This window comes from Pteronotus mesoamericanus, unplaced genomic scaffold, assembly GCF_021234165.1.
Source record: "Pteronotus mesoamericanus isolate MK-2021 breed Mesoamerican mustached bat unplaced genomic scaffold, CSHL_Meso_final scaffold_507, whole genome shotgun sequence".
Lineage (NCBI taxonomy): Eukaryota > Metazoa > Chordata > Mammalia > Chiroptera > Mormoopidae > Pteronotus > Pteronotus mesoamericanus.
The window spans coordinates 10,298,971-10,314,657 of record NW_026555319.1 but is presented as its reverse complement, the minus strand read 5'-3'; the positions used below and the strand labels follow the sequence as shown (position 1 = coordinate 10,314,657).

The following is a 15,687-nucleotide window of genomic DNA, read 5'->3' as shown; positions in this document are numbered from 1 at the left end:
TTGTTCCACTGTGACCTTTGAACTGTGGCCACCCGGGGCACAGAAGTTCTTGGTACATCATTCATTCATTCGTTCACTCAACAAATGTATTGTTTTAGGCCTTGTGGACTAACTATGAAAAAGGCAGATAAGATTCCTGTCCTCAAGAAGCTAGCATTCTCTTGGGGGAAAACAGAGGATAAGTAAGCTCGTAAATAAGAAATTTTCAGATGATAGTAGGGGCTTTGAAGAAATCAGAGCCTAGATGGGGAATGACTGGGAATGATCATGTTAGTCCCTGAGGCCAGGACTAGCCTGAGGATGTCCAGTGGACAGGAAGCATATTAGGGTGGCTAGAGCTTCAGGATGCGTGAGGGGCATGGTCTGAACTGAGATGAGGTAGAGCCTTTAGGTTTGGAATTTGCTCTACAGAGGGTCCCTGACTTATGATAGTTTGGTGGTTCGACTTAGGATTTTTCAACTTTATAATAGTGTGAAAGCGGTATGTGTTCAGTGGAAATCGTATCCTAGGTTGTTATCTATTTCTGCTGCAATGCTTTTTCATAGGCTGAGTAGCAGCAGCGAACTGCAGCTCCCTGTCAGCCATGAGGTCACGGGTAAACAACCAATATCCTGCAGTGTGCTGTGTTGCCATCGGTTTTTTTGTATATCGAGTTCTAAAGACGTTTAAGGTAGGTGAGGCTAATCTATGATGTTCAGTAAGTGAGGTGTATTAAATGCATTTTTGACTTCTGATATAGTCAACTTAATGATGGGTTTATTGGGATGTAACCCCATCACAAGTCAAGGAGCATCTGTAATTGGAATGAGCAGGAAACCTTTGCAGGATTTTGAGTAGGGATGTAGAATAGCCAGTTCTCATTTTACAAAGCCCCTCTGATGTTGTGTGGTGGATATAGGGCCACAAGAGTTAGATTAGGGGAAGTAACTTAGGTTATTGCAGCCATCCAGGCAAGAGGTAGAGGTACATCAATGAAATTAATCCGCAAAGCTAGGCACTGGCTTAGAGGCAGGGACTATATTAGAGATCACATGAGAGGCTATGCTATTGTTAATAACATGATTTTTTAAAATAGATTTTATTTATTTTTAGACAGAGGGGAAGGGAGGGAGAAAGCGGGAGAGAAATATCAATGTGTGGTTGCCTCTCGCATGCCCCCAACTGGGGACCTGGCCCGCAACCTAGGCATGTGCCCTGACTGGGAATTGAACTGGTGACCCTTTGGTTCACAGGCCAGCGCTCAATCCACAGAGCCACACCAGCCAGGGCTAATAACATGATTTTTAATATATGATTCTTGAGTTACATATTAATCATCCAAACCAAATGCATTTCTTCAACTGGAGACCACTGCTGGGTGCTCGTGTGCGTGCGCGCGCGTGCGTGTGTGTGAGAGGATAGGGGGCTGCTCCAAAGCCAGCTAGACTCTGAAACTCTTCAGAACAGCAGTATTTTCAATATTTCTATGTGTTCATGATGGATACCGCTGTGTATTTTAAATAGGTTTATAAAGTTAGTTCATAAATTTCAGAATGCTCAGTCTTAAAAGCCAGTATATTTTTGTAACAGAATGCTGATGAGTTTTTTATTTTTTCCACCGTGTTACATCTTGCAGCAGCATGTATTTTTAGTGCCGTTGGCCACAATTAAGGTAGGGCCTTCAGCTGAGCTAATTTTGATTCCCACGTTTTAGCCTCCAGCATCCATTCTTGGTTATCTCATGAATATCTGTGATTTGCGACACGTGTGATCTGTGAATTGGTGACATCTCTGCAGTCTTGGGTACTCTTTCTAAGGGTATGAGTGGATGGCTTGATGCTTAAGAGCAGCCTTAATTACAGTAGTGATTAGAAACTACTTTACACATGTACAGATTGTGTACTCTTTTGATATGAAGTATTTTGTATACTTCATCTTTTGATATGAAGTATAGCTTTATTAAGGGTGTTTTGGGAGTTATGTGGATTATTTATAGACATTAGGAAAACTGCATTTTATCATTTTTACTTAAATGTTAAAGTTCTATGTAAAGCAATTTTTAGGTCACATCTAACAGATTTTTGAAAAACACGTTCTTTCTGCTGCAGCAGTGACAACCGAGCCCACTTCCCTCTGTGTCATAGACCATTACCTCTATTAATACTCTTTGGGTCTCTATAATTATAAAGCAGATGTGTATCAAGAAGAGGTGTTGATTTCAGAGTAAATTTTTCTAGAAAATAGAAGCTGGAAAAAAAGGAAAACCCAAACTTGTGTTCGTGCTCGAAGAGACAGCACTGCTGTGTGTGGGTGGGTGGCTGCATGCACCCGCTGCTCAGAAGTGCCTTTTCTCTCCATGGGGGTAACTAGCTGTGGATCAGAGATGTGGCCAGGAGGAGTAGGCAAGCAATGTGTGGGCAGGCTGCATGTTCTTTTATTAGCATCCTTATTGTACTGCATCTCATCGAGCCTGGAGCATGAACCAGCCTGGGCCTCTAAAATCTGTCCTGTTTCCTATTTAATTACCACCCCTGAGTTACTAAGAAGTGGAGGAAGAGTTGTTCTTTGTGTGTGGGTTGAGCTGTTTCTGGGGGTGGCTGTGGACTGACCTGGCCTACGGGTGTTTTTGGTATCCAAGCTGTCCTGGGCTCTGGCTTAGAGTCGCCCTTCCAGCACTGCACACTGCCAGTCATGGATAGAAGTTAACTTCCTAAAATGATTCATTTCCCTTTCCTCCGTGACTTTGCTTTTACAAGCCTCTCCAGTACTTTTCTTGGGCTTGTGCAAGACCATGCAGCCAAGTAGGACTAAAGTTGGGATTTCAACCCACAACCATTGGGTTGCAGAGCCCAACTTTGAACTCCAGCTATACTGCCCTGTACCAGCACCTCAATCATCACCATGTAGGAAAATGTAGAGGCCAAAGAGTAAGCTATTCCTGAGCATCAGTGCCATAGGATAATAATACCTACCACATCAGTTCGTTGGGAAGATTCAATGAGGTAACCCACAGAACACCAAGCACAGTGCCTGGCACATAGTAAGTGCTCAGGAAATGTGCATTATTATTGATGATAAAAGTAGTAGCATTAATTCTCTCTCCCACATTGCTTCTTTGAGGACAGGAATTGTGGCTTTCTTAATTTTATAACCTCCAGGGCAGGCTTTCTCAACTTGGCACAATTGACACTTGGGGCTGGATAATTCTTGTGGGAGGTTGTCTGTGGATTGCAGGGTGTTGAGCAGTATCTGTGGCCTCAACCCATTAGATGTCAGTAGCACTCCAGCTCCAGTTATGAAAGTCAAAAAAATCTCCAGACGTTGCTAAATGTCCCCTGGGTGACAAAATTGTCCCTGATTGAGAACCACTAGTTTACAGGTTCCTCTCATGGGATACGTTTATCTATCTATCTATCTATCTATCTATCTCTATCTATCTATCTATCTATCTATCTATCTATTGTATTTACATATCTATCTTACATACACGTTTACTTATAGACGGTGATACAAATATTTATTGAAGTTTAAGAATTTTGAGAACAAAGGGAAATTCTTGAAAGACTCTTTAGTTAGTAGATGACTCTGTCTCATTCCAGGGTCAGCAGAACTTCATGATTAGTTTCTTTCATGTAATTCTGTATGTATCACCTATAGCTTTGAGTTCCAACCAGCTAAATGATTTTTTGCAAACTTTCCGTAAAGCAGCAATAGCATCACCTCTTTAATAATACCACTCTTGGTGAAATGGTACATTTCAGGGTAATTATAGACCAGCTGAGTTACTACTTGTAGAGGACAGGGCCCTATTTGGTAGTAATCTGGTGGCTCTAAGGTCAGCTTTGGATTGAACCTCCCAAGCTATGATTTACATTTTGGTCAATTCTACAATAATGCAAATGTGAGCAGTAATTTGCTGTTGCTTTGAAAGCCAGAAGGATGGCTAATGAAATCTTAGAAAAAATAAGCTGTGATAATATTTCAGAATATATATTGGGGGATCTGTTCATTTAAGAAATACGTATTGAGAGCTGGTGCTAGTGATTGAATTGGCCTAAGTATCGACATGAAAAATAAATAGAATACAGATATATTAGGTCGAGCCATATTCACTGGCTCTAGTTTATTTCTTTTATAGAAATTCGTGAGAATGGTATATTTTAGTTGACTTACTAAAATTGGGGGCATAAGAATAGTCTTTTATCATTGTCTGAAACGTATACATTGTCCACCATGATTAACTTAAAAATTGTGTTCCCACTGAAAGAGTGACCAAAAGCACCAGTACTGGTTGGCATGGCCAAAATGCCCCTACCACCACATTCTGGGGATAGCCATGCTGTGAGTTTTAGATGCCTAGACCCTGATGAGCACTGTGGTTCTTAATCCTTTATGTACATTAGAATCATCAGGGAGCTTAATAAAAATGGTGCTGCCCAAGCCCCACTACTAATTTACCTGTTTCTGATTTAATTGGTCTGGTTGGGCCCTGGACATCATTTTTTTTAAAGACTTAATTTTTTAAATAGAAGTTTTAGGTTCACAGCAGTGAGAGGAAGGTTCAGAGGTTCCCACATACACCCTGCCCCCACTATCAACTATCCCTCACCAGAATGGTAGGTTTGTTACAATGAATGAATCGACATTGACACATTGTCACCCAAAGTCCATAGTTTACAGTAGGATTCACTCTTGGTGGTGTACCATTCTATGCGTTTGGATATTTATATAATTACTTGTATCCATCATAGTAGTATCACACAGGAGTATTTTCTTCCTTTTTTTTTTTTTAAGATTTTATTTATGCCCTGGCTGGTGTGGCTCAGTGGATTGAGTGTTGGCCTGAAAACTGAAAGGTCTCTGGTTTGATTCCCAGTCAGGGCACATGCCTGGGTTGCGGGCCAGGTCCACAGCTGAGGGCATGCTAGCGGCAGCTGATCCATGTGCCTCTCACACATCAATGTTTCTCTCCCTCTCTCTAAAAGTAAATATATTTATGTTTATATCTTAAATATAAATATTTATTTAACTGTCTTAAATATTTATTTAATGTATTTATCTATTTTTAGAGATGGGGAGAGAAAGAGGGAGAGGGAAATATTGACCAGGTGCTCTCTCACATGCCCTAACCGGGGACTGGGCCTGCAACGCAGGCACGTGCCCTGACCGGGAATTGAACCAGTGACATTTTGTTTTGCGAGGTGATGCTTGACCAACTGAGCCATTCTGGTCGAAGCTCACATTTTCATTATTTTCATTGACCAACATCAGTATTTTTCAAAGGCTCTCCAGGAAAGTTCCAGAAAGCTACGATGACCTTTCCCCCTCTATCCTCCAGCCTCATGTTCCAATCTCATTATTGTTTATGGGATTGATGCTACAAGTCAGGTTTAGTCACAATTCTTACCATAAGTTTTTTAGATGTGATTTGTCTTTTTTTTTTTTTTTTTTAATAATCTTTATTATATTTTTGCCCTGGCTGGTGTGGCTTAGTGGGTTGAGCACCAGCCAGCCTTTCAGTAAAGGTTGCTGGTTCAATTCCCAGTTTGGGTACATGGGGACATGTGAGAGGCAATCAGTCAATGTTTCTCTCCCACATCGATATTTCTCTCTCTCTGTTTCTCCCTCCTTTCCCCCTCTTTAGAAATGAATAAATAAAATCTAAAAAAAATTTGAATAATATTTATTATATATTTTTATTACCATTTAATCCCTTTATACCCTCTCCCCCCAGCAATCACCTCACTGTTGTTCATGTCCATGAATCCTTTTTCCTTTTTTGCTCAATCCCTCCTCCCCTGATATCCCCCCCCCTGACTAGCTGTCATCCGTTGTCCATTTATGAATCTGTCTCTGTTTTGCTTCTTAGTTCAGTTTGTTCATTAGATTCCACATATGAGTGAAATCATACAGTATTTGTCTTTCTCTGATTGGCTTATTTCACTTAGCATAATGTTCTCCAGGTCCATCCATACTGTTGCAAAGGGTAAAATTTTCTTCTTTTTTACGGCCGAGTAGAATTCCACTGTGTAAATGTCCCGTAGTTATTTTATCCACTCATCTATTGATGGATACTTAGGCTCCTTCCATATCTTGGTGATTGTAAATAATGCTGCAATGAACATAGGGGTGTTTATGTTCCTTCAAGTTAGTGTTTTGGGTTCCTTTGGATATATTCCCAGAAGTGGGATTGCTTGGTCAAAAGGCAGATCTATTTTTAATTTTTTGAGGTGTCTCCATACTGCTCTCCACAGTGGTTGCACAGTCTGCATTCCCATCAACAGTGCAAAAGGGTTCCCCTTTCTCCACATCCTCACCAGCACTTGTTTGTAGATTTATTGATAATAGCCATTCTGACAGGTGTGAGATGGTGTCTCATTGTGGTTTTTATTTGCATTTCTCTGATGATTAGTGATGTGGAGCATCTTTCAATATGTCTTTTACCACCTCTATGTCCTCTTTGGAGAAGTGTCTAGTCAGGTCCTTTGCCCATTTTTTAGTTGTTTGATTTTTTGGTGTTGAGTTTTGTAAGTACTTTATAAATTTTGGACATTAACCCCCTATAAGATGTATTACTGTATATGTTCTCCTATTTGGTGGGTTGCCTTTTTATTTTGTTGATGATTTCCTTTGCTGTACAAAAACTTCTTAGTTTGGTGAAATCCCATTTGTTTATTTTTTTTCTTTTGTTTCCCTTGCCTGGGGAGATATATCTGATAAAAGTTCTACAAGCAATGTCTGAGATTTTGCTGCCTATGTTTTCTTCTAGGATTTTTATATCTTTGGGTCTAACGTTTTAAGTCTTTGATCCATCTTGAGTTTATTCTTGTGTGAGGTATAAGAAGAGGTCTAGTTTCATTTTTCTGCAAGTATCTGTCCAATTTCCCCAACACCATTTATAGAATAGACTATTGTTAGGCCATTGTACATGCTTGCTTCCTCTGTCAAATATTAATTGACGATGAAGGTATGGGTTTGATTTTTATTTCCTTAAAAAATTGATTTCCTTAGCACCTTTATTCTGAAGAGCTCTTAATTTTTGTACTTAGAATTTCTAAACAGTGAACACTTGTCAAGCATCAAAATAAGAGAAGAGTGAGGGAGTCGGACCTCGGGTGACGAGGAGCGCTGTTGCTTTGTCTCCTGCAAGTTCCAGTGGGTGGAGCTGCACAGCTCCTCCATCCTGGGCCTCATTAATGAGTGACCTAGAATTGCTGTTGTTTTTTTTTTAATTATTATTTTTTTTTATTTTTAGAGCATAAGCAATCAGCTTTGCACCCACAGCAGTGTTCTTTAAGCAGAGCCACTTACCACCTCATCATCATGCACCCATGTAATCCTTCTCTTAAAGGGCACAAGTTTTGTGCTTGGGCCCAAAGAGCTATGGCCTGTGTTATCATTTCTGACTCATGTCAGTGCATGTGACTTAGTGACATGTGGGTGACTCTCGATTGCTGAAGAACCAGCGAGCCCATCTGTGGATCATCCCTCCCTCCTTGGCTGGTTTAGGTCTCCTTCTCCAGCTCACCTCCAGAGTGAGGTCAAGAGTAAAGGAAATAGCAAAGGTAACTGAAATCATGCTAAGCAGCCCATTTCATCTCAGATTAAAAGGAAAAAGGCTGTGCGCGAGCAGTGTGTGCACGTGCATCTTAGATTTAGGTAGAAAACAAGCTAATGAGAGGTGCAGAAATTGGTTAAAATTTTTGGCCAAAAGTTAGATTTTAAAGAGGATTTATTTCTGGATTTCAGTCCCCGTTGCCCTTTCTATGAATAATTAACATTTGTTTTAATGTGAATAATAGCACAGAGGGAATTCAACTCCCTGAGTTTGGCTATTTCAAGCAACTGTTTTAGGCCCGTGAGGCATGTGCTATTTATGACGTCACATGGGTAGTGGTGATAAAAATGACAGTGGTAATTGCGATTGGCGTTTATTGAACCCTCACAATGTGCCAGGCACTGTGCTGAGGGCTTTAGGTGGGTTATCTCATTGACTCGCCACAGGAACTCTTTGAAGTAGGTGGAGAATAATCCCCATTTTAGGGGTGAGGAAACAGAAGATCAGAGAGGTCACACAGCTAGAGTGGTAGAGTCAGATTTGAACAGAACAGCCTGACTCTGGGTGTCGACTTGCTTGGCTGCCCTGCAGTGTGTTTGTAGGGAGCTGTCACTGGGGTACAGCAAGACAGCACTATTACACCAACCCTTGTCACTGGGTGGGGCACTGCAGGGAGGGAGGTGTTCTGAGTTGCTGCAGGGAATTGACCTCTTTTAGGCAGGGGAGTAGTTTGGGCCAGCAGGAAGAAATTTCCCGTGCTGACAAGACCGAACTGCTCATTGACAGCCAGGTCCTGCAGCCCGTTATCAAGGCAGCAAAGGTGGGGCTGTGGGCCAGCGGTAGGCTCAATGGCGTGTCACTCCCTGTGCGGGGACCCTTGCTGGTTGTTGCTCTGGCCCTGCCCTTCACCAGTCCCAGTATTTGTACCCAGGGAGCCAGCCACTGTGGGAAGCTGTCCTGGATGGGAACTGTCCTTTCCACCCTTAATTAACTGCTTTTTAGGGATGAGACAGAGTGTGTGAGTGATACACACAAAGTATATCACTCTGTGGGGAGACTATCCTTCTAGCCCACTCTCATGAGGTCACGCTGCGTTATTTTTGTGGTATTTTCCCAAGGTCTGTATCAGGTGCATCATGTCAGTCTCTTTACCCCAGGTCTCTATTGTGAGACCAACAGAAACCATTTAGTAACTGGCAGGTCGCTTAACCTCTGGGCCTCAATTTTGTCATCTATAAAATGAGGTTAATAAATTGTATCTGCCTCCTAGAGTCATTGTGGGGAATAAAGAGTTAAAACATGTCTAAAGTTAGAACAGAACCAGGCATGTCATCAGTGCCCAAGAAGTGTTTGGCTTTGTATGTCTTTCTACAGCTACTGTAATAAATTACCACAATTTTAGTGGCTTAAAACAGGACATGTTTATCATTTTAGAGTTCTGGAGGTCAGAAGTCTCAGATAGGTTTTACTGGGCTGTAGTCAAGGTGTAGGCAAGGCTGCACTCTGGAGCCTCTAGGAGAATTGGTGTCCTCATCTTTCCCGGCTTCAACAGGCTGCCTAAATCCCCTGGCTTATAGCCCCTTCCTTTGTCTCAAAAGCCAGCATTGTAGCACCTTCAAATCTCTCTGATTCTGACCCTAATTCTGTTGTCACATCTCCTTTCCTCTTCTTCTTTCATTTTGTAAGGACCCTTGTGATTACTTTGGATCAAACCAGATAATTCACATTCATTTCCCCATCCCAAAATCCTTAACTTAATCACATTTACAAAGTCTTTTGCCGCGTCAGATAACAGATTCACAGGTTCTGGAGATTAGGCTGTGCACATCCTGGGGGAGGGGCATTGTCAGCCTACCATAATAAGCCTTAGCAGTTTGTATAAAATGAAGCAGAACCAACTGGCTAGCTTGGAGATAGAATAATAAAATGCTGTAACTAACAACAACATTTTGATTTTAAAGTATCCAACTAAAATGTTTAGCTACAACACTTTATTGGATACTTGCTCTATTAGCTCTGTTCTGTCTCAGGACTGTGGCATCTATTATCCCTCCTTCCTAGAGCTTGTTTCCTTCCAGAGCTTTGGATGGGCTGCACCTTCTTATCCTTCAGGCTCTACCTCAAATGTCACCTCCTCAGAGAAGCCCTCCCTGGTTACCAAGCAGACCCTCGATCCATTTCCTCTATCATAATCACCTTACCCTGTTTTCTTCTTGGACAGAAGTTATCATCATCTGTAACCTCTCTGTTTGTGTGTATGCCTGGTGCATTCTTTTTCTTTTTTTTAAAATTTTTATTTACTGATTTTAGAGAGAGAGAGGAAGGGAAAAAAAACAATTCGTTTTTCTACCCATTCATGCATTTATTTGTTGATTCTTGTATGTGCCCTAACCAGAGATTGAACATGCGAACTTGGTGCATTGAGACAACACTCTCACCAACTGAGATACCCAGCCAGGGCCTGGGCTGATGCATTCTTTCTGCCTTCCATGGAATGTCAGTTCCAGGAGGGTAGGGCCATTGATGTCTTGTTTACTGCTTTTTCAGTGCCTGGAACAGCTTCTGGAACAGAGTAGGCACATAGTACATATCTGCTGTGTAAATGAATGAAGCCAGGTAGGCAGGGTGCTGCATTTAATGCTCGCACTCTCCTGTGTGGTAGGTCTTTTTTTTTTATCATCCTACACCATAGATATGGAAACCGAGGCTCAGAGAGTCTGAACCATTGCCTCAGGCTAGTGGCAACTGAATTTACACCCAGGTCTTCCTGCTTCCAGAGTTCTTGCTTCCTCTCACCTCTCTGCCTCATGGTCTTGATTTCATTAGAAGCTCTGCCGATGGCCACAGAACTCTGGCAGGTCCATTGTTTATGCCATAGTTTCTGAATGCAGCTTTTCCTGCCCACCTACTTGCACCTTGACGTTGGTTTTCTCCTCTTTAGGTCTGTTGTGTCGGGCCTGGACTCCCCTGCCAAGACTAGCTCCATGGAAAAGAAACTTCTCATCAAAAGCAAAGAGCTGCAAGACTCCCAGGACAAGTGTCACAAGGTATTTATTTCCACAGCCGGCCTCTCTCCTTGCTCCAGGATCCTCCCGTCAATATATGCCAAGGGAGCCACCTGGGGCCGCTGCTGGCACTGAGCCACCTGATCCATACAGAGTGAGCGAGGTGCTATCTCCCTCGCTGAAGTCACGTCTGCGGCAGCTCAGAGGGAGATGAATTCGGGCCTTGACGTTGCTGTAAATCCTTTAAATCTTAACCAGAGGAGGTCCTGGATTTAAACCGGCCCGTTCCTCAGCATGACCCAGCCAGATGTCTGCTTCTTCCGGCAGGTGGCGTGGGTCCTCACCTGTGGCCGAGATGCATCCCATCTGCTTTGAGTGATGCGAAGTCTCTCTTCCTAGTCTTTTAAAACTCCTGCTTATGTAACTGCGGCCACGGTGTTGATTATGCTCAACGTCTCTTAACACTCACTGTTCCTGCCCAGGGACAGCTTTCTGGAAGCTCATAAAAGTCACTGCTTGCCCAGGACTTCTAAGAGTGCAGACGAATACATATCTCCTTGTCCTGTCCTGGATTTGTCCTCTAGATCTTTGCAAGGAGATGGGGGGGGATCAAGATGGATTTGGGGTAAAATTAAAGTGACGTCTGCAAAAACCAAACCAAACCAAAAAAGCAAACGGGTGAAAAGTGATGATTGTGGCTTTCTTGCTCACTGGGTTAGAGAAGTGATCAAGTGTGAACCGAGACTTGAATGAGAGGAGTGACTTAGCATTGGTGACTATCCTTACGAAGAACTGTGCGCTCCCGGGCGAAGAAACAATGGTATTTCCATCCCAACCTTTGGCGAAATAGTGCCTGCCCAGACCACCTGATGATTTTGGGGGCTACTTGAAATTTGAAAGCTCCCCAACGAACTTCCGCCGGCCTTTTTAACCTGTCGATGTGTTTATTTCAGATGGAGCAGGAAATGACCCGGTTACATCGGAGAGTGTCAGAGGTGGAGGCTGTGCTTAGTCAGAAGGAGGTGGAGCTGAAGGCCTCTGAGACTCAGAGATCCCTCCTGGAACAGGACCTTGCTACCTACATCACAGAATGCAGTGTGAGCCTTCCCCAAAGTCCCCTTCCCTTGGAGGTGGCACTTCCTGTCGTGTGTGTCTCATCCTGTTTCATGACAGCTCCATGAGGCACATCACAGCCAATGGCAGAGAGTAGAGAAAGGGAGAATATGAGAGCAAGAATTGTGACTTGCAGAGCAGTGTGAGCCTTGCGAGAGGCCCCAGAGAGAACGAAGACTGGACTGCAGACAGCCCAGCTAGGCCGTGGAGCTTGGAGATGGGTGTAGTCGTCATCGCAGCAATTCACACAGGGTGCTGACATCTCCCATCCCAACCTCTCTGGCCTATACCTTACACCGTGTCCTACACCATCGGCCTCGGGAACCAAACTCACACATAAGCACAAGAAAATGTATTTTGAGGCTGCCTGAAATCAATTTTCCATTGCCTACAACTGGCATAGCAACTAGAAAACTCAGCCTTCAAAACCCAGACCCTCTGTCATTACTTACCATGTGGCTTTTTTTTTCTTTCCTTCACAAGAGTAGACTGTCTTCTCCATTGTCTTGTTAAAGTTTCATCCAGGTGTTTTTTAATTGTGCCCAATTAAACAGTCTTAAGAAGTTGAATCACACATTTTTCAAGTTTTTTTTCCCCCCACACGGGAGAGGAAATCTATCGGACGTGGCTAATTAAGAGTAACTGCTATGTTTCCATTCCAGATTTGGCCGCCTTTCAGTGGTGGGTGAAGTTATTCAGCTATGTATTTCAGATATATATTTAAGTGCCACTGAAGCATTGAGGGAACTTATGGATGAAAGGTATCCAGGAGACGTAAGCCAAGAGATGGAAATAGATTTCTTGGAGTCTTAAATGACAACAGGGCAGAGAATGAAGTCATTGCTACTTTGAAAGAGAGTTATATGCTTGGAGTCCTTGAATAACTGATATTACAGAAAAGATTCTGTGGCTATCCTGATGGTGGTCATAAAAGCCAAGGGATCTGACTAGTTTTAGTCGTAAACATACAAGTAAGTATCTGCTAGGACAGGTAGATGGTGGTAGGAGGCAGGTTAATGTAGTTTCAGGCTGGATCCTGAAGGTCACAGGGCTGAGATGATGTTTCTTGAACCCAGAGATTTTTACAGGATGAAAACTGGAATCAGCAACCAACTGGAAGTTGTCAACTTTGGTCCGTCACCTGAGACCGTCTTGGTGTCTGCGAAGCAGCTTGCAGCTCCCTTAATGAATCTTTTCAAACAGAGCAGACTCCACAGGGCATCCCTATTAAAATTTTTGCTTTCCGCAGAGCTTAAAGCGAAGTTTGGAACAAGCACGGATGGAGGTGTCCCAGGAGGATGACAAAGCACTTCAGCTGCTCCATGATATCAGAGAGCAGAGCCGGAAGCTCCAAGAAATCAAAGAGCAGGTATGATGACTGCCTGCCTGGGAATAGGGCGGCAGCTGGGACCTCTAATGTCAGGAGAGGCATGTGTGGCATGTGAGGCAGAGAGACGGAGAGAGAAAGGGGCGAGGGGGTGGAGAGATGTAGGTCATTTGGAAACTTCAGATTCCCCGTGTTTGTGTAAACCTTGGAGTGCTTGGCTCTAGCTCCTTTGAAATCTGTGCCCTGTGATGGCGACCCTTTTCAGGTAAAAGTGTAGGTTTGGAGCATGGGTGAGAAAATCTGGCCCACCACCTGTTTTCCACAAGGACAAGCTAAGAATGGTTTTTGCATTTGTAAATGGAAGGGGGAGAAATCAAAAGAAGAATAATATTTTATGATATGTGAAAAGTATGTGGAAGTCAAACTTCAGTGTCCATAAATAAAGCTTATATTGGAACACAGCCATGCTCATTCATTTATGTATTGTCCGTAGCTGTTAATCATCCTACTTTGGTAGAGGGGAGTAGTTGTGACAAAGATTATATGGACTGCAAAGCTGAAATTGCTTACTATGTAGTCGTTTACAGGAAAAGTTTTCCAACCTCTGCTTTAGATTATTAAAAAAATAATAATGATTTTTAATAGCTTTTCAGTTGCACTTTAAGTTTTTGAGAGAAGCCAGGATAATTCATAGTAAATAAAACTTCCTATATAAGTAAAATGCAAAGAAATAGTCTGGAAGAAGAGTTTGAGCAGCTAAGGCTGAGTAAGGTTTAACACAGCAAATCTGAGTGCAGAAAGCCATCCATCCCCTCTGTGTTAGGAAAAGAGCATTGAGACCATAAAAAGTGCACTCTTTTCTTTTTTCCCCCTTTCACAAAGGGTTTTCTTTTGAGAAGGTTCATTTTCTATTTTGCTTCATTGTTTCCTTTTTAACATGGATTTTTCTGTCCTTTGAAAAAACTGTATGTAGAAACTTTAATGAAGAGACGGCAATGAGCAATTGGAGAACTGAATTATCAGCTGCCAGGCAACTCATTCACTGCGGAAAAGCTCATGTAAACACTGGTGGAAATGAACATTTTTGTCTCTGGGTAGTAAAAACTTAGCCATCTGGGTGGTGCTAAATGTAAGAAACTCCTGCAAATAATTTGATTCATTCACTATTCTTTAAAGAAAGAATTATTGTTTTGGGAGTTTTGTTGGTATAATCTATCACCTTAATGTTTAAAAATTATTGGTTTATATCCTCTTTCTTGATAAAAAAGTTATAAGTAAATATGCATAGGAAACGTAGCAATCCAATTAGTAGATTTCAAAACAATACTAATCTTAGAGATTTCATAGACCACACATACAGTTTGAAAAATCAGCTTTGACAGCTGACTCATTGCCCCTTTTATCAACATGGTTTTCCATTCTACAGTTTCAAGAGGTGGGATTCTTTTTCTCCCATTAGTTCAATGTGTTTGGAAATTTGATTTTGGTGACATGCTGGGGAAATGAAAGCTGTATTTGGCCACCAGAGGGAGCAGCTGGTGTCCATGAATTCCACAGAAATAGAATTATCAGGACATTTTGAAAGACAGGACAGTTCAAAGAATGTCTTTGGTGATTCATGTACCAGTTGGCCTGCATGTGGAGTTTCAGATTTAATGACTGCTACAAGTTCCACTGGGGGAAGGGAGACTTCTCAGTTTCAGACCTTGTTTCTCACTGGAAGAAGGATTTATTAAAATGACTTCTGCAAAGTTTTGTGAGAGCAGGGTGTTTGCAGTCCAGGAAAAAGCAGTTCATACTTTCACCAAACTCCTGATAATCGGTTTGCAGCATGTTGGTTCCTCTCAGATTTGGCTTTTTTTTCCCTACTCTTTATCTTAAAAGCTAATTTCTGTATAGCTATTTATTTATTTTTTAACATTTTGATTCTACTTAGCTCCCTTCTATAGAGTATTTGGACTTGGTTTAAAATAAAAACACCTCAAAGTCTCACATGATAGTTTGATTCATACACCTTTACTAGCAATTGCTGACCCCTCACCTCCTCCTTAGGAAGGGAAGCAGAAGTTTGGGTAATGTGGAAGGCATTTGTATTTCAGGATTTCACGATCCTTTTCCACAAAATTCTGAAGCTTACCTTAGGCCTCAGAAGTCTTCCATGGTTCCCCATTCTGATCCTTCTGAGCTCTGACCTACAGTTCAGTCCATGCTGATACAGGACAGCTCTCTCTGCCATCCTTGGAAACAGACCTGATGATCTTCCCTCAGATTTTTCCTGCAGCAGGGATTTGGTTAGCTGGTGGCTTTACGAGATTGCGTTGAAGTATCCAGCATAATAGCAGCAGCTCAACAAGTGATGCAGAATTCCTGTTGATGCTTGTGGCAGGCCGGGTGCCCCCAGAGCTCAGAAAGCTGATGGGGATGTTGCCTGATTCTTGCCGTCCTCCCCGCCGGGTGCCAACAGCCCAGGGAAGAGAGATGTTGTGGAGAATGAACAGCTCTACCCTTGCTCTTGACAAAATATGAAAAGTACATTCCCTTCTCGCTCACGTAAGTTCAAGAAAGAAAAGGGAGTTAAAGGATAAGATGCCCAGGATTTTCTCCCAGCTCTGCTTCCCCTGCAGTTTGGTGTTTGTGACTATGAGTAGGGCTGATGGTACTTTTATTTTAGGTGTCCTTAAAATGTTTGAAAGCTTTTTTTTTA

At 42.4% G+C, this 15,687-nt stretch overlaps 1 protein-coding gene across 1 annotated transcript in view; it reads left to right on the top strand.

Moving 5' to 3' along the window:
• Window positions 1-15,687, top strand: part of CIT (citron rho-interacting serine/threonine kinase) — a 137,656-nt gene that overhangs the window by 53,256 nt on the left and 68,713 nt on the right. The window contains exons 10-12 of the mRNA XM_054594466.1: window positions 10,480-10,585; window positions 11,497-11,640; window positions 12,906-13,025. Coding sequence (XP_054450441.1) covers window positions 10,480-10,585; window positions 11,497-11,640; window positions 12,906-13,025 — 370 coding nt within the window. The remainder of the gene's footprint in view (window positions 1-10,479; window positions 10,586-11,496; window positions 11,641-12,905; window positions 13,026-15,687) is intronic.